Source organism: Vidua macroura, chromosome 13 (assembly GCF_024509145.1).
Source record: "Vidua macroura isolate BioBank_ID:100142 chromosome 13, ASM2450914v1, whole genome shotgun sequence".
Taxonomy (NCBI): Eukaryota; Metazoa; Chordata; class Aves; order Passeriformes; family Viduidae; genus Vidua; species Vidua macroura.
The window spans coordinates 19,643,665-19,669,692 of NC_071583.1; the positions used below are offsets into that span (position 1 = coordinate 19,643,665).

A 26,028-nucleotide genomic window follows, 5' to 3' on the forward strand; every position below is an offset into this window, starting at 1 on the left:
CAGGGTCCCCTGGGCAGCTCCCCCCTCTGGGCTCAATTTGCCTGGGTAATGCTGAGCTGGGGCAGCAAAGTCCCTTCCCATCAGTGCAGATGGCTGCAACTGCTTCATTAGCTGCTCACCAGAGGACAGAGGAGACCCCAGCACTACTCCCTTACTGCTGGCAGAGCCTACAAATAACCACACAGCACAAGTACACATCGTGCAAGTAGCCAGAAAAATATCCAATTTGAGAAAAGCCAAGATATTCTTCTGGCATGGAAACGCACAGTGGTGACAGATGAAATAATTGCAGTTGAAGCAAACCCCCAGCTTGATCCCAAATAAAAACCGCTTAAATATATCATCTTTTGGCTAAGAAGGGAGATTCACTTGGAGCATCAGAGTACAAAGATATGCTGTCTGCAGACAGCAGCTCAGAGGGGTGTGAGGGGAAAAGGCAGCTCTGAGCTCTGTCAGAGCCTCGGTGCTTGCAGCACTGCATCCCTCTCACACTGAGGGAAGGAATGCAGAATAACACATTAAATATTTAAGACCCTGTCTGGGGTGTTGCTCAGCAAATAATTGCTGCTGCTTGGCACAGTTTCTTCCCAGGAGCTGGCAGCTCACGGAAGAAAGGGAAATCTGCTCACTGCAGGCTGGTGCTGTGATGCTCCACATGCTCACATACAAAGGAGGACTGAACTATTTCTTTGTACTCCAAAGTGCAGCTTCACCAAATGGAAATCTTCACCCTTGCTTGAGGATGGCCTGGCACACCACGGATCCCAGTCTCAGTGCTGCATTTGGAAGGAAAGCCCAAAGCATCCAATCCCAACAGGCAGAAAGAAGAGGACAGAAGGATCATCCTCAGCCAGGACACCCCATCCCTCAGAAACAAAACTGGAAATGATAATCCAGCCGTTCAAAGAAAACCATCCCTTCATATCCCTCGGCAGAGATCTGCCAAGCCATCAGGGAGGGCTCATTCCCAAAAAACCCCAAAGTGCCCTGAGCTCAAGGGTCCCAGGGCCTGGCAGTCCAGCTCCTGTCACACTAATTCACCTGATCTCCCCAACAAAGGGCCCTGAGGGAGTGAGCTGTGGGAAATTCTGGTTCGGATATCAGGAGCAGAAGCTGCTGAAGGGCTTGGTGTCCTCCCAGAGCTCGGAGGGGTCTGAGGGAGCCCCGCAGCAATGTCCCTCTGTCTGGAGCAGCCTTCATCAGGCCTGCAGCCGTGGCCTGCATTAATTAATTCACATTAACAATGTCAGTCAGTCCAGGCACTGCCAGGCACCCAGCGGTGTTCCGGACGGACACTGCGGTGCTCCGGGGACACTGCAGTGACAAAGCAGGCGTGGAGCACAGGCAGGAGCTCCCAGGGAAGCTGGAATGGCTCTGGCAGCTGCATCAGCAGATCCAGTTCAGCAAACCTGTCTCAGAGCAGATGAAAAAGTGGAGCAGCCCTGCTCCAGAGCATCCCGCAGGACTGCGAGGGCGAGTGGGGCACAGGGAACAGCTCTCCATTGATAGCAGTCACTGGACACAACCTGAAAATGCACCTCCAATTCTGTCCTTTCTGCTGGACAGACAATTTAATAGCTGTGCTTAAAGAACTGGCACTGCTCACCCATGGAAAGGCAGCAGAGAGAAGGGCCTTAAAGGATACCATGGAAATTCCTGCTTCTCATTTTCTCTTCTCATACATTTTGTTCCAAATATTTTAATGAACCATTTAGACAAGGAAATATTTAAACATGTGTTTAATGCTGCTCTTAGAAATTAAAAAAGCTTTCCTTGCTTGGGGCTCAAGTGAATTGCATTCCCAAAGCTGAGAATGTGCTGGACTGCTTGTTGGGTCTGAAGTGCTCCCAGCACTGGAAATGGAAAGCAGCTCCACTGCCTGTCCTCAGAGCACAGCTTGTTTGCCCAGGTCACTCACAGAGAAATGTGCCCAAACACTCATTTTTACAACACGCTTTCCAAATCAAAATACTATCACAGAATCTCAAAGAGATTTTAGATCTGTAAGAAAAACAATGTCCAGGAAACAAAGCCCAACATGACCCTGCAAGCCAGGAGGAAATAGCCTGACTAGCAAGGCTCAGCTGGCTTCATTAATTACAGAACACTGAGCAAAAGTGAAATTGAATTTCTGTGCAGGGACAACAGAATTACATTAAATAAAAGCCATTTGTGCTGGCAAACTTGGGACCTGCATTCCTAGAGCAGTCTGCAGGAGTAACAACGGGCGGACCTGGAGAAGCAGAAATGCTGTTCATTTCTGTTTTGTAGTAACACACACCCTATACAGCAAAAATGTTCCTTGAACAATTAAATTCCAAAAACTGCCACGAGCTAAATTAACTCCAACAACAACACCTAGAGGTTAATGGCCCTGATTTTTAGGATTTCACTGCTGTGACTGCCTGGTATTCAGGCAGCCCAGCCTTCTGCTGGGTTTTCCAAAGGAGCTGCAAGCCCCCAAGCCCTGAACTCTGAGGAAAAAAAAAAACAAAAAACAAAAAACAACAACTTTATCAGGGACCCACTCCAATGACAAGAAGCAGTTTAGAATTTATTATCTGCTGAACAACTACCCAGCATTGTTTATCAAGGTGCTATCTTGCCAGAGGAACTGATTTTATATTAAAATATCGCAGTGATGTGGTTTTGGCTTTGTTAGAAGTGAAGCCCATCATTTAAATTGCACTTATTCCCAGAGTTACATAAGGATCAGATGTTTATTAAAAAGCTTCACTACTATTTGCAGTTCAAATTTAGAACCCTGAAAACAAAACCAACCCGTACATACAGCATGGGAATTGGGGTTTTCCAAAGAAGGAAGAGAAGGAGCATTGTGATAGCAGCAGCCAATTGTATATAACTCAGTTTGAAGACATTAAAGCTTCCAGATCTATGTTTAATTCCCTGTGAGGCCAAGGTCTAGCCTGCTAATGTAATCTGAGAGCTGAAGTGTTTGAAACTCTCTTGTTCAACAACATGGTTGGACAAACTTGCTCTCCATTAGGAGGCCTCACTGGTGTCCATGGCCAGCAGCAGCTTTCCCTTTTCGTTTGTGCATCATCTGCACAGAAAGTGATGCTTGTGAGAGCCACGAATCCCAAAGCACTTCCACATTATGTGAAAAGTTCCCTGATGACTGTGAAAGGAGCTGTGGAGTACCTGAGTCAGGCAGGTACTGGGAGTACCTGAGTCAGGCAACCTGCTCTACTCTGGGTGAGCAAAATCCCAGCCAACAGCCCAGAGAGACACCCTGCACAATTCCCCACAGCAGGACCCACCCAGGGACCACAAACATCCCAGGCCTCCAGGTAACCTCCCATGGCATTGGAGATCACCCTGCTGAAAAACAACAGAACACAAAGGCTGGAGAGTAACCCTGACCTGGAGGTGTAATCTGTGTTTGAATCTCACGTGTCCTTTCACCAGCTCTATCACTGTCCTCCAAAACCAGCTCCCAGCAGCTCTGTGCAAGTGATGCAGGGGAGGATAAAAACCTCACCAAGGTGAGCACACAATGAACACACCCCAGCCTGGCCACACCACATCACATCCTCAGGCACGGACTCACCACAGCATCACCTGAAACTCAGCCTGTTCCTGCTGCTGCAGGTGCTGCCCTGTGTTTAACCACACTGAGACAGCTCCTGCTGGCACTCAGGGCTGGCTCAGGGACACATTCCACTCCACTTTCCCCCTGGTTTTTAGGCCAAAGGTTTGTTTCTCACCTTCCCATCAGCAGCCCCTCGGTGCCCAGCTCAGAGAGGGAGCTGGGGCACGTCTGCAGCTGGAGCAGCTCCCTGCACTCTGCATCCCACAAGGACAGAACAGGGGGTGGGCAGGAGATCCACAGGCAGCAGGAGCCCAGCCTGCACTGCCAGGGCTCATTCACCACCTGCCATGACAAAGCCACTCATTCCTGCAGCTCTCCAGAACCATCAGCATTGCCAGTTCAGAATTCACATGACTTCCAACCTGTTTCCATACATCCACTCCCAATCAATGAATATTCCCCTGCACGCCAGTGCTGCTCTTCTGTGCTCACCCAGCATTTCACAGGAGCAGCACAGTACAAGATTGTGTGGATCAATGAGCATCTCTCTTTTGTTTCCCAGGAAATGCACAGAATTACACATGCTGCTAAGTGCATTCAAAGACCTACAATCCATATGCTGCTTCCCTATTATTCAGCAAAGCTGCATTTATTATCTTAACCCCATCATTTCTCAAAAGGAAAATTGACAGAGATATTTCAGATAAGCAGATTCAATGGCTTAAATTCTAGTGTACTCTATCAGTCTGTCAGAGGTTATGATGCTTCTTTTTAAAGACAGAAAATAACCTCTTTATCACTCCACATGTACAATCAATGTTTCAGTGCTCAAACCTACAGGCTGAAAGCAGGGTTAGATTTTTTTAAAAGCATCATTGCTTTCTGGAAGCAAAAGCTTACAAACCCAAGTTAAATAACATGCAATTAGCAAGCTAGCACAGAATCCAAACCCAAACCCAACTGGAGCTATGTCAGCAGGTCTGTGGCCAAACAACAAAACATGGGGTTAGTGGTGTGTGTGAGGGGAAAGGGATGGGCAACTACAGAGCAGCTCCTCTGAAATGAAACAGGATTTTCCAGGAAGCAAACTGGCAGTTTACTTTTATCAATTTACAGTAATAATAATTTTCACTGCCCTGAATTTTGATACTAAAAGGAGCCAGACAGTTGAAACCACAATAAAATGACCACAGGATTTACACAATTCATGAGGTCCCAAGTGCTCCCCATACTAAATTCCAATATTTACAGTAGAACAGTTCGGGGTGCCTTTGCACCCACGAGAGCACGTGCAGCTTCAGTGCAAACCCAGAAATGAGGATGTGCAGCCCCACATGCATCCAAAGGTTCTGGCTGCCCTCTGGATGCAGCTGAATGTGTTTGGAGGCCAACCCTACCTGGAAAATGCTCTGTGTCTATACACACACACACAGAGTGATGAAATTCTTTGGAAAAACCCTCAAAACACAAAGAACGTGGAAAGGAAATGTCAAAGTAAGCTTTAAATGAGTCTTCCCCATTCCTCAGTTGTACTCAAAGACCATTTCATCATCTACCTTTTCCACAGCAGAGAATCAGATGGAAGAAACACCTGGCAGAAACCTGCCCATCTGCCTGGAGGAGGCACCACTTCATCTCTGGTTTTGACCACAGCCCCACGTCTTCCCACTCCAGGTTACAGATAAAGCATCTGGCATGGACACTAACAAAAACTGCCTCCCAAATGTCCTGCTCCTGGCTAAGGCAACTGTGGGCTTTCTGCAGGGGGCTCAGTGCTGTGGCTAAGACAGGTCCCTAAATGAACCTTGAAAGCCAAGCTCAGCATTCATTTGGCCTCATCTGGAATGAAGTCACAGATTTCCTGCTGCTCCACTACACACCTGAACCTTTGCTTCCCTTCAGGGTTCTTTGATTATCCTTCAGTCTTTGATGAGAAACATCAAATGAGTTGATAATGGCTATTTGTTGCTTTCAGCTTCTAAAAGCAGTGGCTGTTTCCTTCCCTCTGCCAAGGGAGGAGTTGTCCCGACCCAAGGACAAATCCTGTCGACATCTCCCTTGGAATCCAGCATAAAATTAAACACAAAACTTTCACTGAGCTCCCTCAAATCAAAAGGAAGAACAATTTAAAAAGATGACTCAATACTAAAGTTATAAAGTGTGGAAGAGTTTTTACAGCAACTTCTGTGAGCCAGAGAGAAGTTTGATATGAGGATCCATATTAACCCCTGAAAGAATTTTCTACCAAGGTCGTTGACACAGAAACCAAGAAAGAGAGAAGGATAAATAAGAGAAACCTGCACCTGCCTATTCCAATAGGCACTTTGCTTGTCTCTCGTGACCAATGAGTAAAGTGTAAACTTAGGAGCTTTGTAAGAATGTCGAAAAGGCATGCATGCTAGAATAAAAACAGGCTTTGAAGCCTTCTGGAAATGGAGGGTGTTGCTTTGTATTGTCTCCGTCTCAACTACAACAATAAAGAATGTCCTGGTGGGCTCCTGAAGAGCTCCAGGCACGTGGAGAGCACCTCAGCCCCAGGCTGGACACTGAAGGCACCTCCAGCACTGCTGAGAGCGGTGGGCACAGCTGAGAGTCACCCTAGCAAAGGACTGAAGTGCTTTAATCAGAGCACCCTGACCCCAGCACACAAACTGGTTTGCCAGGGCCATCGGCCTCGGCAGAGCCACCGTGTCGGGAGACAGCTCCTGATTAATAACAGCCCTCGTTGGGCGACAGAGGAAAATGATTGGAGCAACATTTCCTGATCGAGATTAATTATCTCTCCACCCCAGCCCCTGGCAAAAGCGTGTCGTAAAGCAGCAATTACAACTAATTGAATCCTCCGTAAAAATGCATTTAATTGAAGAGAGCAAGATGGATTTCAACGCTATCTCATTTTCAGGTGTGCAATGCTCCAGTGATTGGCTTGGAAAAAAAAATTCAAAGGTGAATGAGATGTGACATACTTTCTTTAGGATAAAATGCTTACATTAACGGGTCATAAATTGGGTTGATTTTATGCATTTGTTCTAGGAATGCATCAGCCAAAGATCATTAAAGGCCAAAGAGCACACAAATAACATAAAAAAGTGAAATAGTTGAATTGGTACAGAACAGGAAGGACTTGCTTGAAGCACTAGAAATTAGAAATTTTCACTATATTGTTTTGTACATTTTCACTTGAATATGGGAAATAAACATAAATAAAAGGAAACAGCTTTTGGTTATTTGAAATTCCAGCTTCCCAGCTTGTATAGCAAATATAGATAATTTTCAAATCTTCTCAAATCTCAGGTCTAAAGGGAAAACAGCAACACCTGCTTTTTACAGAAATGACTGAGATAAAACATGAGTGGCACATAAAGGTGTTAGCTGGGCACAAACAAGGGGGGTTTGCTTATCAGAATTCACAGAATGACCAGGTTGAAGGGACCTTCAAGATCATCGAGTCCAACCCATGTCCAGTACTTGAACTAAAGCCTGGCACCCAGTGCCACATCCAGTCTTTTTTTAAACCCATCCAGGGATGATGACTCCAGCACCTCCCTGGGCAGGCCATGCCAATACTTTATCACTCCTTCCGTGAAAAGCCTTTTCCTAAAATCCAACCTAAATTTCCCTTGGTGCAGCTTGAGACTGTGTCCTCTCATTCTGTTAGTTGCTGCCTGGAGATAAAGCCCAACCCCAGCTGAGCACAGCCACCTTTCAGGGAGTTTTAGAGTGATAAGGCCACCCCTGAGTCTCCTTTTCTCCAGGCTGAACATCCCCAGCTCCCTCAGTATCAGGGTCTGTGGAACCCTCCCATATCAGCACATTTATTTCACAGAAACTTTAACATCAAATGTTTGCCTTGCACTCGCTATGGAACCAAAATATTTTGTGTGGGGCCTGAGCAACCTGCTCTAGGGAAGGTGTCCCTGCCCATGGCAGAGGATGATTTTTCAGGTTCCTTCCAGCCCAGCCCATGCTGTGATTGTGTTTCATTCCACACCAGCTGCACAGTTACTCTCTCCTTCTCACCCTGCAGCGTTCTGCTGCTGAAACCAAAACTGACTGGCTCTGAGGAGTCCCTCCCATCCCCAGAAGATCCCCAGGGTCTCTTTGGAGGGTCAGTGCCTGGACAGCTCCGGGTCACGGCCAGGGAGCCGGATGGCAGCGCGGCTGGGGCACAGAAGGTCAGCTCATAGCTGGGAGCAGGAGGCTGGAGAGGATCCAGACACGGCCAGAAAAACTCTCCCTGAACTCATTAATGGCATGTCTCCTCGTGGATGGACTCGGTGCAGTTCTGCCTCTCCTCATCCATCCATCTGTGGCAGCTCAGCACAAGGAGGGATCCCTGATTCCAGTGAGGAACTGGAGCCCCGAGCTCCCTGCCCTGACCCTGGGCTCATCCTGAACCCCAGAGCCCCTTCCCTCTGCCAGAAGGCTGAGCAAGGGGTGAGAGGGGGATAAACACCCAGGGAATGGGGATAGAGCACACAGGGAAGGGGATAAACACCCAGGGAGTGGGATAAATACCCAGGGAATGGGGTAAACACCCAGGGAATGGGACAAACACCAAGGGAGTGGAATAAATACCCACAGAAGGGGGATGAACCCCCAGTGCTGTTCAGCCCAGACCCTCCTGGACAAGACCCTCCCAGCCCCGAGCAGCTGCTGCAGTTTGGGGAGTTAAAAGAAAATGGGAAACCCACCTGAACCATGGAATCATTGAGGTTGGAAAAGACCTCTTAAGATCCTAAGTCCAACTTTCAGCTGAACACCCCCATGACACTAAACCATGTCCCAGAAAATGAGAGGAAAGGTTCAGAATGCCAAACACCTTGTAAATACAGATGTGATACCATTAACTATTATAAATTACTTCAGTAGATGTAGAATAATAAACCTGGATTTTCTGCTGATTTTCAGCAGATTTGTTCATCTAGCAGTAACAAAATCTATAGAACCATATTGTTTCATACTTTTAAATTATCAATTTCTTTATTTGAAAACCAACTAGCCTAGGAGAGGTATTGCTGTGTGTCCTGTTCTCATAGCCCTCCCATGACAACCACCAGTGACAGTGGGATGTGAAACTCCCCCTGTGGCTTTTCCTCTGCTGTTAAACACAAACCTTCCCTGGAACACATCCTGCACTACACTCCAGACAGGTGGGGGCACAATCGAACAGCCTACTTAAGGTAATAATTATAAAATTTATAGACAATATTTATGGTAAGAGTCATAAAACATATAAATGATTGTAGGGCATCCTGGCATATATATCCATATACACATCCATAGATATCCATACATATCCCATCTCCAGTGGTCGCAGGGTGCAGAAGTACACCGAGCTGGCTTCCCCCTCCTTTGCAGCTCCACGGAGCAAGCCAGGCAGGAGCGATTTACTGGGAAATGTTCGGGAAGGCTGCATTGGAGCTCCCTCTAGCCCCCACGCCAGGAAATTGTCAATTATTGAAAAAAAAAAAAAAAAAAAAAAAAAAAAAAATCTACCAGCACCTGCGTGCAATCCTGGCACAACACAAAGGCAGTCTGAAAAATGCGTATTTTGTGATTGGCTCTTCGCAAATATTAAATTGAATACTATATGTATTATGGAGAGTTGTTCTTTAATACTGTATTAATCCTTTTTAAGTAGTGTGTTAAATATAGTTTTAGGTTATAAAATAATGTTAAAATAGAAAGTCTGCGATGTAAGATATTTTTTTACTAGCTCAAGAAAAGGGATAAGATAAACAAGAAATTCCTCCCACAGAGATAACAGCGACAGGACACGTAAAGAGTTACTGCCTCCTTATCGGAAAAGACAAACATTCTTCCACCTTCTCTCGGTCTTTATGGAACCACCAGGATTAAGGGGAAGAAGTTGACAAAAACCAGAAAAAATTTTAATTTGCAAGGGATTTATGCATCATGTATGAGATACATGAATATGCAACAGGCTGTTGTTTTTAAGGGTTATTCCTTTGTTCACAAGGCGTGGTTTTGGCAGCTCAGTGCCCAAGAACATCCGGACATCCGAAATTCTTTGCTTTTTATTGTCTCGTAGTGTCCTAATCCTCATTGTTCAAATTTTTATTACTCTAATTTTATTACTATTTTTAATAACTATTTTATTACTAATAAACTTTTAAGATTTTAAAAAACAAGTGATTGGTGTTTTTCACAGCAGCGAGTGCTCCCACAGATGCTGGGATGTCTGGTTTTGGGGTTGGATTTCCTGAGAATTCCCCACTCCACTTCAGTATTCAAGGTGAAAAAGGAATTAGTGCTGCACGTCAAAGGGGCCATTTGACAACTAAATATCTCAGAATGCAAATGTTCCCCTTGCAAAACTGTGGCTCGGGGGCTTCCAGAGGGGGCTCAGCCTTTCCAAACAGGGAATTCCAAGTCCCCACCTCTCACCAGTGACCTCAAGTGCTGTCCCAGTGCTGCTTCATTCCATCCCTGATCACCCTGTTCCGTTCATTGCCATCCTGGGCACTGCTCAAGGAAGGAGCAGCCTCGGCCATAAATTGCTTTATAATTCAAACTCCTCACGAGTCCTGAGCTGCCTGGAACGGTGGCAATCTCTGTTCCATGACATGGCAATCTCTGTTCCATCACAGCTGCTGGCTTGGCTAAGGGAGCATCTGAAAACCTTGACTGCAGCCATGCTGAGATCTACACCCTGCTGCATTTTGCAGGGGATAATTTCTTCTCCTACATTACACAGTATTTTTCTTCAGCTAGTTAAAATCTGTTTGGGGAGATGAAGGTCTTAATTTATCTCAGTTGAACTGGTTTGGTTTGGGCTTTTTTTTTTTTTGCTCCATCTAGTGGTGCACAAAAATCCATGCCATTCCAGCCCCAAGTGTCCACACAGAGCTCTGAGCTGTGTTAGGGACTTCCCACAGTTGTTAAAGGAGAGAAAATAATGCAAGTGCAGAAAATAACAGCAAGACAGTGGCTGCTCTGCAAAGCTGGAGTCTCACCCACCTATTTCAGGCAAAACCACGTAAGAGCTGAATATGTTTGCACAGGAGAACGCCACACTCCAGAAGAAAACCAAACCAGCCTGATCCTAAACGGTGCAAGTGCCTAAAGGTGCCGAAGGAGAAATTCTCCATCTGAACTCCCTCAAAGCAACAGCTTTTTTGAAGCCCTCTGAGTTCATGGAAGGAGAAAATAAGAAAAAAAATAAGAAAAATGCCATTTCTGCTTCGCCTTCCATCCCAAAATGCACAGTAAGACAATCTTCACAAAAACAGTACAATTCACCCAGGAAGGGGAAGTTTTCTGCTGGTACCTTTCCCTGTTTCATAATAGCATGCAGCATTTTAGGTCATCTACTTCTAACTCTGGTTAGCTAAGAGAGCCCCTACCAGCCTCTGCTGCTAAACCCAGGGATGCACAGCATGTTTTATTCAGCCAGCCATGATTTATTCAAAGAGGAAAATGTTTACTCCTGCATTTCTGCCTTCCACTGCACCAGGGAAGGTCAGCTCTCTGTGTGCTCCTGAAGGGAAAATGCCACAATTCAGGGGTGCTACAGCTGCAAACTCAAACTGTTCCAAATCCCAGCAACCCCTAATGACCCTATTTCCCCTTAATTGGAAAACTACTGGGTAGAAACAGCCCATGCCAGTGCCCTGTGACAGCCAATAACGCTGGTCAGGCTTTGCCTTCATTTTCTCCTGAGCCTCATCATTAACTGCAGCCACTTTTGGGATAATCCCACGCTGGTCCTTCAGGCTGGGGGGTTTAATTTGCAGGGTTAAATCAGTCTTGCTTCTTTGTTTTCCTTTGCACAAATAGATAAAAAGTACTCCTTGAAAGATTGGACAAACCTTCCCCTCTGCAAGGGAATAATTACAGTGCTCCAGAGTTCAGTGCACTGAGGAGAGAGTTGTAATCACTGTTTGCATCTGGGAGGGAGATAAGCAAGTCAAAATATCAGAAATTCCTGCTGTTTCTATCTTTGGGAAGCAACTCAGAGAAACTCTTAATTATAGAGTAAAAGACCCAAATGGTGAGCAGTGTTCAAACATTTCAGTGTTTTGCCCTGCCCAGTAAACATCAGAGGGATATATTCCAGGGAATATAATTCCAGATATATATTCCAGGGATATAATCAACTGCAGTCATCCACTACACTATTTTTGCATACATTATTTTGAAATTTTACAGTAGGAATGAGTGTTCTTCCTCTATATTGTAATGAAGAGTGATTAAGACGTGTGAAACTGAGAACATTCAATACCAAAGAACAGCAGCAGCCACAGAGTGTGAGCAGTGAGCAGAAATGATACAGAAATACTTAAAAAAAACATGAAGGCAGATTATTCTTGTGCCAGCAAATCCCTGCCCAGGCCTGGACACTGCACAGTCACAGCCAAGGCAAGCACAAGAGAACATTTCACAGCAAGGACAGAGACACTGGATCAAACCTCACAGAAGAGCAAATAACCTGTATTCTGGTTTTTTGGAGACCCTTTGGGGGGAAAAAAGCACATTGTAAAGATGAGAGAGAGCCTCAAGCTGCCTTCACAGTTCTTCCCTCCTTGATCCTGGTGATTCTCCTTTCATCCCATCCTCAAAGCCACACACAAGTACAAATAAACACCTGCTTTTCACCCTGCACCAAACCACCTCTGCCGTTACACAACCCAGACAGTGGGGAGCAATATTTTACCTCATGATAGCAACTACAGATTTAGGAATTTTTTCCCCCTCTCCCAGTCCTTCTTTCCCACTACATTCAGGGTAGTAAATGCCACTGCAGAGAAATTCTGTTCCCTGGCATATCTGCTCACACTGGTTGAGTCTGGAAGACCCAACCAGCAGAAATTCTCTGGCTATTTTAAAGCCAGGATGTGTCTGGAAAGGTGTAACCAACCAAGAGCCTTGTGAGCAGTGGGGACCTGGACACCCACGGACACAATCTCATTTCTCCAGCTGCAGCCATGGGGCTGTGCAGCTGCAAGTTCGTTCCTTCAGTGACAACGGAATCACAGCTTCGAGAGAAATATTTTCATTGATGAGGCAACAGAGGCACGTGAGCAGTGACCTGGTCCTTTGGTTGATCCAAGCTTTGCACAGAGGCCAAGGAAAGGAGAAGACAGAGCTCAAAGCAGCTTAGAATGGAAGCAGGCACGGAGAGAGATGTGCTGCCACAACAGAAATGTGCTGGCTCCCCAGAACCAGCACCAAGGAAGGGAAGAAGGGTTCACGTCCAGCAGCAATATCCATAAAACATCCCATGTTGGTGTTTGCCCAACCTTGAAACAAAACAGCCCAACAGGGATTCTCACAACAGCTGCCCTCCCACCCCGCATCTGGAGAGAAAAAATCCCCTTGGGCTGTGCCCTCCACACCACACAGCCACATCCAGACAGCAACAAAACTCACACTACACCTCAGGGCTTATGGTACCGTTTATTTTAGCTCAAAATCAAATGTGCACTGCAGGAATCTGTTCACAGCTGGCGTGTGTCCTCAGCACTGGGCAGGAGGAGAGAGCTGTGGGGAGGCCTGGAGAGGAGGCATTGCTCAAACTGGCAGCACGGGGGTCCCACGGCATCCGTGCAGTGCCAGTCCATGCACACAGAAAGGGAGGAGAGGAGATGGGCTGGGCAGAGGAGAGGAGCACTGGCTGCACCAGCGAGCCCAGCTGCGCTGTCATCTTGAGGATGGGCTACTAGACCCCGAAGGTGGACAGCAGAACTGGTGCAGGACATTATCTTCCCTGCCAAGGAGGGGGGCAAGAAAGAAAAGAGACAGAGGAAGAGAATCACAGGGAGCAGCATTAGGAAAATTCAGCTTGAAATCTGTTTGCTTTTGTTTTCAAATCTACAAATACTGTGAGTTGTTTGTAAGCACCACCCAGTTAACCCATTTCCATCTCAGAGACAGGACTCTCCACGAAGGGAAGAACAGCCCAACGAGCCAAGGCCAACACTGATGACTTAAACTCTGAGAAAAACACTGCTTTGTAAGGGCCACTTCTGTTTTTCCCATTAGAAGAATTACATTAGGTTGTCATTTACATACCCAGCCTAATGTGGCCACGGCCCCTTTATTTTTAACACGCTCAGAACTTCCCACAGGTATTTTCACTGCCCACATTCTGCTGGAAATGCAGAACAGATGCATCCCCTTCTGAGGGAGGCTCGCACACAGAAATCCTGGCGATGACCAGGTCTGCTCTCCACCCCCCTCCCTCCCAAGGGGCAAGGAAGAGCTCTGTCTCCAGGAGGAGTTGCCAGCATCATGAATGGTGCCACGAGGCAGGAGCAGTTTGGAATACCCACATCTGTAATGCTAGAAGTGCTTTATGGCAGGGAAGGAGATGCTGGCCTGGCAGGAGGCTCCAGCCACTTCTGAACCAGTGACACAACCACGAGGGGCCATTTCCTTTAAAGTAAAGAACAGGCTAAAGGAGGAGGATGGAAAGGAACACAATGAAGGAAGAAAAACAAGAAAATCCCAAACCAAATTTCAGGCTGTTCTGCCAGTTCTCCCGCCTGTGCTCAGGAGCACAATCCACCATTTGCACTCCCTGCATCACGTAGGCATCAAGTGGAAAATTACAAGTATTACTCTAATTATGCCAGCTTTCCTTTGCCATAGGGTGTGAGCACAGATGCCTTATGTAATCAGCTGAACCTCACACTGACTTGGGGCAGGATTTGGTCACAGTTTGGATCTGGTTTGCTCTGTCCATCTGCATCCTGCCTCTCTGGGCTACGTGCTGCTGGTCTGGGCCATGCTGCTCTTGCTCCTTTGCTCAGTTTGAAAATTAAAATACCACCAAGCTTTTATATCTCTGCATATTCTAAAGAGTTCTTAAACATGCTGAGGTATACAGCTAGGCAATTGCAGTTAGAAATTAGATCCCTATTCAACATTTTTTTGGTAGAAAATGTCAATGAATATTATATATGAAATGCCATATCAATACTAAAAAGAATTCTGAAGTGCAGCTCCTTCAGATATGTCCTTACCTGGGACTAAGCACTGACTGGAAGCTACCACAGGGCCAGGGATTCTGCTGCACAGTGTGGAATGTTTGTGGGGAGGGCACAAGAAGCATTTGCTTTGTGTCTCAGGGAAAAGAACAGTGCCCAGCAGTGGGAAAAAATAAACTGAGAGTTGCAAAGTACATTTATTTATAAAGAGATTTTTTTTTGTTTTAGGGGTATAGGCTATTTCCCAGTTTTCCCTGGCTGTGCTAGTGTGCAAAAATTCCCACTGTGCTCTTGAGAAGAGTTAAGGAAAACCAAACCACTCCAATACATGATGAAAGCTCAGCATCATTGCAGAGGAGCCTCTGTGGTAACCAGTTATGGTGGCAAAACAGCTCCAAAGCCTCCCAGGGGCTCAGAAAGAAAGAAATAGCACAATCAATCCTTCTATCATTGTCCACACAGTGGTTTGTTGCACGTAAGCCAACATTACCTGGTGAAACAAAGATTCCACATTAAAAGCACAGTATTTTCAGAATGATGGTTTTACCTCCCAGAGGTGCTGATTAAACATTAAGCAGGCAGATACTGCAAGAAAATGATGGGATTTCTTTGGTACTATAACATCCTTTGCATTATCATTTTGTTTTCACAGGTCTCACTGGGGAAAAAAAAAGAAAAGAAAAGAAAAATCTCTAGCTTCACGATTTAAAAAATGGTCTTTGGACATGATATGGGCATCTAATTTGAGATTAGAAGGATGGAAGGTAGAGTGGATGGAGACAGGAATGAGTGACAGCCAACATTTCATGCAAATCAGAACTAGGAAGTCACAGTTATGAAAAAACACATCAGATGGAAAGATGCTCAGACATTAGTGGCAAGCAAATCTGTCCACAGTTGCAGTTTGCATCCATCAGCCTATTCCATACCCACACAGGGAAGGCAGACAGGAACAGGGCTGGGTATCCCCAGCATGGGCACTTCTGTACATGGAATTTTGCTGTCAGTGAGGTTCCTGCACAGATGGGCTGAGGGTCTGACTGAAGTTTGTCTAAAGATGTGTCACAGAATCCCAGACTGATTTGGGTGGGATCAAAGCCCCTCCAGTGCCCCCCCTGCCATGGCAGGGACACCTCCCACTGTCCCAGGTGCTCCCAGCCCTGTCCAACCTGGCCTTGGGCACTGCCAGGGATCCAGGGGCAGCCACAGCTGCTCTGGGCACCTGTGCCAGGGCCTGCCCGCCCTCCCAGGGGGGAATTTCCTGCCCAGATCTATTCTAAACCTACTCTCTGTCAGTTTAAAGCCATAGAAAGCACGTTTAGAAAATGCTGGGAACAAACTTCCTCAGGCAGGTCACAGAGCTGATTAAATCCCCTTTCTCCAGAGGCCATTTTAGCTCCGGGCTTTGCTCAGTTCCAGCTGTGATGCCTCTGAGATGCTGGTGCAGCTGGATCAAGGCAGAGGCTCAGCAGCTGAAGTACAGGACTACCTGGATTCCTATTTTGGAAGCCTCTCCGGGTGTCCCACACCTCCTTTACTTCGCTCTTCACACCAGATATAAAATCTGCATTCCAATGATCTCTAAGAAACCCAGAGCAGCTCCTGGAACCTGCAGCTTCCAGCCAGAGGCCGTTGTTTTCAAGAGTCTGCTCGGGAGGCAGGAAGGGGAAGGGAGTCAGAGAAGCTGAGCTACAGACATTGCTGGTCTATTTTTTAATTCCCAAACAGAAATAACCCAAAAAGAGCAAGCAGAGGAGGCATATGGGCTAACTGGAACCCAGACAAGTATCTAGATGGAAGGACACGAAACGCTCAGGCTGCCCAAGATTTCCCTTATAATAGAGAATGCAAGATAACTTATAATATTTCTGTCTCTTTTGAGCATTGTAAAATGAGTGAGGGATTACTGCAATAGCTGCAGTTATTAAAAATGCATTATTTCCTTATTAACGATTCAAAACAGATGCCAAAGATCGTCTCGACTAGAAATAAAACTGCTGGAGTGAATAAAACATCCAGCAATTAACTAACAGCAAATCAGAGATGCTCCAGATTTCACTGTAGTGCATTCATTAATTGCTTCTTTCAGAGAAAATTTAATTTTTAATTCTGGGCTACAAAATTAATCCCTCTGTGTATTTTCTAAATAAAGCCTCAAAACTGGAGCCAAACCAAAGCATCCACGTCTGTTAGTTTTGTTTCTAATGATTTCTATTTATAAATTGATAAATGGGAAGATTAAAAGCTAAATTTAATACCATCATGTGTATGTAGAAATGCAAAGTTCAATCCTGTTAGAGCTCTAGCAGCTCATTTTCATTCACAGCAATGGGATCTCCATGTACAGGTCCTGCACAAAAACAGGTGCATCCTTTGCACTTGACTCAGAGATCACAGTTGTAGGGATGGCAGTTTGGATATAACAATCTCAGAAATTGAAATTATGGGCAAACCAAACCAATTCCTGCCATGAGGCTAACAGCCTGGCTCCAGCACAGCAGCACATCTGTGAGCAGGGACAGCATCAACATCGCTGGCTAACTTGAAATTAAATTCTGTGGACTGAAATATTCTGGGTGGCAGCTCTTTTTATCCTTCCCAAGAACAGAGTGCTGTGGGCTGAAGGATAATTTGTATTAGGGGGGGCTGGAGGGGGTGTGGACAGTGCAGACCCTGCTCAGAGCAGGTACAGCCAGTGGTGTCCCACTGACCTGAGCATGGCTGAGGACAGAGACCCCACGTCCTCTGCTGGCCTCTGTTCCAACGTTGGACCAAGCTCACGGTGAAATTCCCTCTCTCCCTACCTTGTATCTAATTGGAATTTTCCTTACTGCAGCTTGGTCTGGTTGCCTCTTGTCCCTGGGAGAGACTGGCTGCAGCTTTTCCATATTCTCCCTGTTCACAGAACCCCAGACTGGTCTGGGCTGGAAGGACCTCAAAGCCACGGGCAGGGACACCTCCCACTGTCCCTCCAAGCCCTGTCCAGCCTGGCCTTGGACACTGCCAGGGATCCAGGGGCAGCCACAGCTTCTCTGGGCACCCTGTGCCAGGGTTTGACAGCTCTGAGTGAAGAATTTTCCCTGATGTCACCCTGAGCCTCCCCTGGCCCAGCCTGGGGCCGTTCCCTCTCCTCCTGCCCCTGTTCCCTGGAGCAGAGCCCCATTTCCCCTGGATGTCCCCTCCTGTCAGGGAGTTGTGCAGAGCCACAAGGTCTCCCCTGAGCCTGAATTTCCTTGAGAGCAAACAAGGCCAGGGATGAGCTCCTTCCCACCCCCCGGTCCTGAACCATCAGCTGCAGGTCCCACAGCACAGGCTTGGCCACTCTGAAACTGCTCAGCCTCTACACCCCCAGAGCAGGGAACTCCTGTCCTCACTGCACAAAAAAACCTGAAGAAATTCAGATTTTTCAAGCACGAAGTTAAGCTGCTCTAAGCTTTAATTCCAGAAGAAATATCACTGATAAAAATGACACCCTGCATGGAGCAAGACACTGAGACATTCAAGGAACAGCTGGTTTTCCCATCAACATCCCAACAGGAAGATCCTTAAAATTAAAGCACTATCATTAAGGACATAGAAAAACTAAAAGCCTCACTAAAAAGCAAGTAGGGAATCTAAGAGTTTTCAGGCCCTGCTCCTCACCAAAGGAATTTGAGCTGTCTTACGACTCAACTATGGACTCACTACCACCAAATAAATGAAGGGCTCTGATGGGAGAAAAAAACCAAGCACAGACAGATGCTGCAACACAAACCAACAGGGTGAATCCAAGCATGCATGGTTAGAGGTAACTAGGGGATGAAATATTCAAACCAGAAATATGTTTATGCATTTACAGATTTAGGATTCATTGTTTGCTTTTGTCTTTCCTTATTACCCATGATTTTTCAGCACCAGGCTTTCAATATTTTGATATTAATATTATTCATGAGCTGGCAATTATCACTAAGTCGATTGCTAATAGCAGAAGTAAAAATTCAAGACAATATTTTCCATGGCATGCACAGTTTTTTAACAGCTTCCACATTTCCAATGACTTAAGATTAGCTGCCCTCTGATGCTTCTCTAAGAGGTTACAATAAACACTGGCATTGACAATAAATAGTACTATGGGATGTAATTGCTGCTCTCCACATTGGATCAAAGAGAACACATGGATAGTAAAGGCACCTATGTTAAAAGAAGCATTATGAGCTAGAAAACATGTATTTTTGCTGTATTCAGGGCAGACTCTGCTTGGCATCGAGGGCCTGGATGTGTTTAAAACCCCCTTATTTCACTCAAATCCAAGGCAGTGCTGAGCCCTGGGCAGGTCCATGTCTTTAACCTTCAGAGGGTTAAACACATGGATGAATTCCTCAGCTACTGGCATGGAATAGGCAGGGGTGAAAAAAAGTGTTGCTCACAACAACCTCAATATCCTCCATAAATTATCTAAATATTTCAGCATTTGTCATGTGAGAGCTAAGCCTGCACCTCTCTGCTCCCTGCCTTTGCAAGCCCAGGGGGATGTGCCTCTTAAAGCACATGACACTCATTTTACTGAGTTATTCCAGAGTGCCTGGGAGAAGGACTCACTGCAGTGATGGTTCTATTCACAGCTACCCTACAACACCTCAAAAATATTGGATATTTATTCCAATAATCTTCTTTTTTTTTCTTTTTTCTTTTAAAACTTAAGCAACTATTGCTTGTCTCGTGTCAAAGGGCAGCATCAGCTCTGTCTCCAAACAGCAGCAGTGGGTGGAGCATGTCTACTCTTACCTGTACTCTGAGTGTGTGGCAGGGACAGCTAGCTGGGAATGGTACAATGGAGCTGGGCAGCAAAACTGGTGCAGAGTATTTAAAGACCTACGACACAAGGAAAAACACAAAGTCAAACCACCAGCTGTTGAGAAAGGGGCTCTCGAGGGGAAGGCAGGTGCTGACAGGAATATTGGAAACTCACGAGAACGGTGACTGAAATTTGAGGCACAGCTGTCAATTCTGGATCCCGGGGGGACACAGGGGAACAGTCCCAGGTTTTAAATGCACACACCAAAATGACGGTGAGGAGCTGTTGCAATGAAGAGTCAATCAAAGGTTTGTTGCAGGATTAAGATCAAAGGCCAGTTTAAGGCTTGGGTTTGCCTTGCCACGCAGAAGGAAGGAAGGCAAAAGCTGAAACTTTTAACTGAGGGTTAAAATCCCTATGGAAATGAAGCTTTAGGCTTGCATCTTACTCTGCACCAGTCAGGCTGTTCTCTGTTCATGGAATTAATGCACAGTGTTCTGAATGAGGAGGGACAATGCAATGGACATGGACACAAAGCTTTCTTCAAGCCCAGCAATGACAAACATATTGCAAAATAAACCACCTGAAATGTGAAAGAACCCACGATTCACCCGTGTTTTAAGCAATACTCAGACCTGTGCAATAGCAGTTTAATTGTTCCAATTTGTTCATTTGTTCAAAGCACAGAAAGAAATAAAAAAAAATCCTTTACAGCACAAAGAGCTTCTGCACCTCAGATCATTAGATTGGTATTGTTTCACTAAAACAAAACCAGACAAGGGGCCACCTCTGAAGGAAAGCTTGGAAAATCTTTAAGCACCACACAGCACACGTCCCTGCGTTCCTGGTGTTTGTGCCAGGAAACATTAAACAAGGCTCAGCACAGCAAGTCCTCCACGATAAATCCACCTAATCAAATTTCTCAGGATACAGCATTCTTCTAGGAAATCATAAAAAAACAATCAATATCTCCTAGCTCTTTGAGTGGAAGAGGAAGCTGTTAAATTGAAAATCCTCATTTAATTTGTGAGGATCCAACCTGACAGTTAACAGAGGGGGGTGTGTGTGTTTGTATACACAAATGCACTTTCTAACCCCCCATCTTTCTCTTGGTGTTTTGACAGAAGTCTCAGAAGATTGATTTTGATTCTTCTGCATCCCTGAGGCTTAAAGTGAATCCTGTGAGGTCACTTTCTTACGAGATCAAACAGAGTGGTTAAGCAAAAAGAAGTCAGGCTTTGTTCAGGAAGGAGTAAGTTACTAATCCTTAGGAAAAAAGACAAGGTCAGCCTGTTCTGATTCCTGCTGCCAACACTGTGTCAGCAACTGCATGGCCAGGATCAGCTGGATTTTCTGTTTAAAGGTGGTAACTCCTGTAAAGTACTTGAGCTTTTGGAGATGCAGCTCAATCCAGACACAAGGCACCTCCCCAGCGTGGGACGTACCCTGCTAACACCTCACAGGGCACAGGTACCCATGGGGGCAGCTTCAAACCACTTGGGAAGACAAGAAATTCAAAACAAAGCTGGAGAACAACACTGAAAACATTGATGGGCAGCCAGGACGCGCCAAAGCTGGATTTTCTGTCAGGAAAAGCACACAGTGTTCCACACGAGCTGCTCCACTCAGTCCTGGGCCAGCTGTGAGTGCAGGGCACGAGTCTCACACTGGGCACAGGAGCTGCTCACATGGAGGAACCTGCTCCTGCCTTGGGACACCTGCCTTTTCCAGCAGAAGCAAAAGAAGGAAATGGAGGAAATCAGTAGGAGAGCGCTCCAGATTCCATTCCCACCACTGTTCTTTTTCCACACAGATGTCTCTTTCTTCCGAGAATTAACCAGTGAAATATGAAATAATATGAGGGAATCTCTCTGGATTCAGTTCTGCTCAACAAAGCTTTTTGAACAGAGGTTGCTCCTGGCTCTTCCAAAACCATTTTACCCTCAAGGCTCCCTGAACCTGTGCTACTCTGACCTTCCCGGGCTCCAAAAGAACCTGAGCAGTAAAGAAGGTGTTGGAATCTGAAATGTAAGGAACTCGTAGAATTTTGGGTTTGCGAAGTAAAGTTTAGAATTAAACATAGGATTTGATTTGAGACCTTGGAAAAGGTTTCTAAACTTAGGTGTTAGAAGTGACAATGTGGATTTATAGTTTAAAGTAGAGATACATCAAGTAAAGGAAAGTTTAGAATTTTAGATATAGAAAAAATACAGTAGTTACAGAGGTAAATAAGGAGCTTATAATGCAGGTTTGTGTGTTATAACATGATTGGTTGAGAAAGTTTATATTGTAGCATAAGATGAAATATTTAATGACTGTGTTAAAACATAAATATCATTGTTAGTAGTGTTTTATTAGTCAATAATTCCTTAAAAGGTCTTGTAACGAAGGGTCTTGTGACCTTCTGTGCTGTAACGATGTGAGCTGAGCTCACCCTCCCTGCCTATGTAGAAGATAAAAAAATAAACCACATCATCCAAAACAACTCACAGATCCCGTCTCGAGTTCCTTCCACATTTCCCCAGGAGTGAATTATCACAGAAGGAAGCTCTCCCAATGCTCTTGTTATGGTTTGTACACACCTGTGGCACAGCACCGGGGCCAGGAGCTCCCCTGCCCCGAGTTCCAAGGTGCAGCAGGGATGCAGCAGTCCCGTCCTGGTGACAGCAGCTGGGACCTGCCCGAGGTGTGCAGGAGCTCCCTGCACTGCCACAGGCTGCAGGAGGTGACACGGGTGACAGGCTCAGCTGCAGGCTGGCACTGAGGGGCCACCAGGTCACTGCTGTCCAACACAGCAGGCTGGACCCTCAGACAGGATCCTTGTCCCACCACAGACAGAGGAAACACGAGGTCTGGGCTGTGCTCTGAACTTTGAAATTCAGGATAGCTTAACTCTGTTTGGGTTCCTCCAGATCTCAGTGACTCATGTCAGCCTGACAATGATGAGGCTCAGGCTTTACAGCTCCTGACTAATCCTAATTCTACCCAAAGCAATGGGGTAAACCTGCCGATGCAATTTAAGATTCATATGTGGCATTTTCATATTTTTCATAATTTAAGATTCATATGTGCCTTCCATCACCTGCCAAAACAGCACTTGCAATCATTTACCCCTCTGCAATATACTAGAGAATGCCTATGGTTCCAATCCCCCCCCTTTTTTTTTTTTGTTTTGTTTTCTTTTGTTTTGTTTTTTGTTTGGTTGGAGTTTTAATTATTTTTTAAACTTTATAGCTATATGTTGCAATCAGCCTTCAACACAAGTTTGCATTCAAGTTAGAATTCATTTACTAATTTTTAACACCTAAAGACATCAGAAGAAATCCATTTCAATCATTTGGAGGAGAATTAATCACTTCTCCTGTTCACAGTCTCACAGATACTCAGCCCTGTGAAGATTAGTTTCCACATCTGTAGCTGCTGTTCTTCAAAGGATGATTTAGGATTACAAAGAGAGCACAGGTACTTCAGCACCAACACAAAACAAATGACAGCTGACAGATGCTGCTGCTGGTAATTCCAGTTTCTGGCCCATTGCTGCAGCATCCGAGTGCACATGGAATTTTGGCCATTTCCCACTTCCAGGCCAAGTTCCCTCCAGCTCTCCCCTTGTGAGAGCAAGACCTTGTGAGTCCCTGCACGAGGTTCTTGGCAGAGCAGATGAGTCACTCCGTAAAACCAGAGCCAAATCTGACCCAAAGCCTTGACATCTCATTCCCCCACAGAACAGGAGAAACGCAGCTCCTAACGGAGCACACAGCCCCCAGGCAGCTGTGGCTGTGCCTCTCACCCCTCTGTAAATCCCATTATGTTTGCCATATTCATTTGAACAGCGCTCTCCTGTCCATCAGCAAACAGAGATGACAGTTCTTTTTAATCTGCCAGTTTTAAGCCTTGCTCAGATGTACAAATAAAAACAAATAGATTACTGGTCATCACATAAAGCCACAACTATTTTTATTTTTTCTTTCATTTTCTCTTGCAATCCCCAACAAGCCTCCCAGACTCAGCAGACAGTTTTCTCAATATTGGTTTTTAAACAAGCTGGGAGAACAGAACACGAGGCCATTAACCTGGAATTGCTTTTGCTCTAACAGGTTATCCTGTGCTCTCACAATGTGCTCGGAGCCAGCAGATGCTCCTGGCAGGACTGGGAGGCAGCTTGTCCCCTCTCCCTGCACAGGACACCGTGGTGGCACAGGACATCCACCCACCCTTGCTTATTCTGCTGCTGCTGAATTTTCAGCAGAATTATGAAACCATCACTGTGTGAGAGCTTCTTCCTATGAGAGCTTCCAAACAGAAACCCTGAGACTGAGGGGAATGGGAGCAGGAGCACAGCTGGAAGGAGCCTTTCTGGAGTTAATGATGTGGCTGATGAGAGGAGCTGCTCAGTACCTTCCCTGCCCTTTGCTGCTGCCCTCTCCCAGGGCCACGACTTCATTCACCATTCCTCCTCTGGTCTGGAACAACAATCTGTTCCCCTCCATCTGCCAGGATCCTTCCCTTTCTTCTGGCACATTTTTCCATAAAGTGCACGTTGAAATGAGTATGTGGAAAAAATAATCCCAGCCCAGGCTGCTGTCCTGGATACCTGTGTGCACCCATCCTTCCCAAATCAGCTTGGGAACAGCTGGAGGGGCAGACAAATCCATCCCGTTTCAACCCATTCACTCCATGTCAGCTGAGGTAGCCAAGAATGGTTTGCTTAATTGGATCTATTAAAAGGAATATTTGCATCTCCCAGTGTTTTATCCTGTTGAAGAGTAACATTATTTTACAAGTTAAATTTTCTTTCTCATGTCGATCCAGAGTTATGGCAACAGCTGAGATTAGAAATTACTGTTGTTAGAAACTAATAAAGTCTGTCCTGTTATTGTTTAATAAATACAACCATTACTTTCATGAGGAACAACATTTGAAATATAATCAAAGGATACCCAAAGAGGTGATGAACAGTAAAACTCATAATAATACAGACTCACATCAACTCCAGCTAAATGCTTGCTAATTAACACATTTATTAAGCTGCTAGAAGGGCTTCCAGAATGAAAACCCTGACCCAGGCCACAGGACACTTTTTGGAAAGCAGCAAAAGCAGCAGGAAGCTTTTCATGGCAGCTCTCATTGTCTCAGCCCAAGTTTGACTGCAGCTGCCTGTGGCTGTGGCCACCTCAAGGTGATTAAGCACACAACACATTCCCCTTTCCAAGGACAAATTCCTACTGTTCTTTACCCAAAATACACAGGGCAGTACGATTTTGGCTTTTGAAGCAGCACTGTAAAACCTTCTCTCTTTCCCTATTCATTTCACCCCACTGCATGTCCAGCACTCTGCAGCCAAGCACATCACAGAGAGGCTGTGGTGGCACGCAGACAATATTATGGTTTTTTCACAGTGTTGTTAATTAATTTCCTGGCACACACTCTTTTGGATGGCGACCCCACAACTTTAAATGCTGCCATTGCTTTTATGGTTGCATCCATAAAAGCCTTCCAGTTCACAGCAGAGACCACCACACACTGCAGGAGAACCACAACTCCTCCCTTCATTCCCTGGGCACAATGGGAACGTGCCCAGGGATTGCTCTTTGAGCAAATCTTTGATTTGCTCTCAGAGAGCCCAGGATGGCTCTTTGGGCACAGCTTCTTGGACACCAAATCCCAGGGAGGCAACAGGACAGCTCCTGGCAGGTAAACACCAGTGTAATTACTCTGCACAGAGTGTGAGAGTCAAAAACCTCACCCACCCATCACAACCAGCACAGCCACATGCTGCAAAGCTGCTCTGCTGGCACCTCCCTCCTCCCATTCCTGCCTCCCTTCCATGCAATAGTCAGAACCTGGTTAAAAGCATTCTAGAACTACATTTCCTCTTCACAGGAACAAAAGATGTTTTCACCAGCTACAAGGATGCTCAATAAAAGCTGCAGTTCCAAATGAGCAGCACACACAGTCCAGAGTACAGACCACTGAATTTTGTTCCAGAATTCATCAAATCTGGTTGTTGTCAAAATGATTTAATGGCAGCATTTGTACACAGCGCAGCAGAAATGCAGACTGGGAGTTCTTGTTTGGAATAATGCTTCCCTTTGTGTATTCCCAACTCAAGTGCCCACAGCTGGATTTTTCAATGGAATCATCAGGCACACTCTCACTGACCTCTCCTCCATCAAAGGGCCTGTAAATAATTATCATCTCCTGGGAGAATGGAACCACGACAGGCCCAGCATACTAAACAAGGAGCAGCCATAATTTTGTCCCATCCTAGAACACAACACTTATTAGCATTACAGAGAATTATAAATAATTATTAGAAACTTTTTTTGGTTTCATGAAAATGCAGTACCAGCCTACACAAACAGGCAGGAGGGATCCTTCTGCATCCCTGCACAGTTTGCTCCAATCCTGGGTTAGCTGGAACTAGGGTGAATTTAATTAAGACTATTAATATGTAGATGCTTGTAATTAGAAAAAAAATCCTTTTAAGTCTTAACTAGAACCCCATCTATGGTGCAGGGTGATGTAGAATAATTCACAGGACTCATAGGGTGCACTTGTGTCAGTTGTGCTTACTGGGAGCTGTCAAAATCTGTAGAAAAAACCCCACACAGTCCAAACCCAGAAATTAAGAGCAAAGAGACATGAGAGAAGGAAAATATCTTTTAGATTAAATCAGAGAGTGGATATATTCACCACATCTTTTCTGTATGTCCCACATCATTAAATCAGGGGTTTCCATTAAA

The 26,028-nt window shown here is 45.6% G+C and overlaps 1 protein-coding gene across 8 annotated transcripts in view; it reads right to left on the reverse strand.

Moving 5' to 3' along the window:
- IQSEC1 (IQ motif and Sec7 domain ArfGEF 1) overlaps nucleotides 1–26,028 on the reverse strand; it is a 278,419-nt gene that overhangs the window by 141,691 nt on the left and 110,700 nt on the right. For 6 of the 8 annotated variants that reach the window (XM_053989153.1, XM_053989152.1, XM_053989161.1 and 3 more), the window contains one exon: nucleotides 19,273–19,359. The exons of the other annotated variants lie outside the window; for them this stretch is intronic. In XM_053989153.1, the coding sequence (XP_053845128.1) occupies nucleotides 19,273–19,359 (87 nt within the window). The remainder of the gene's footprint in view (nucleotides 1–19,272; nucleotides 19,360–26,028) is intronic. 8 annotated transcript variants of the gene reach the window in all.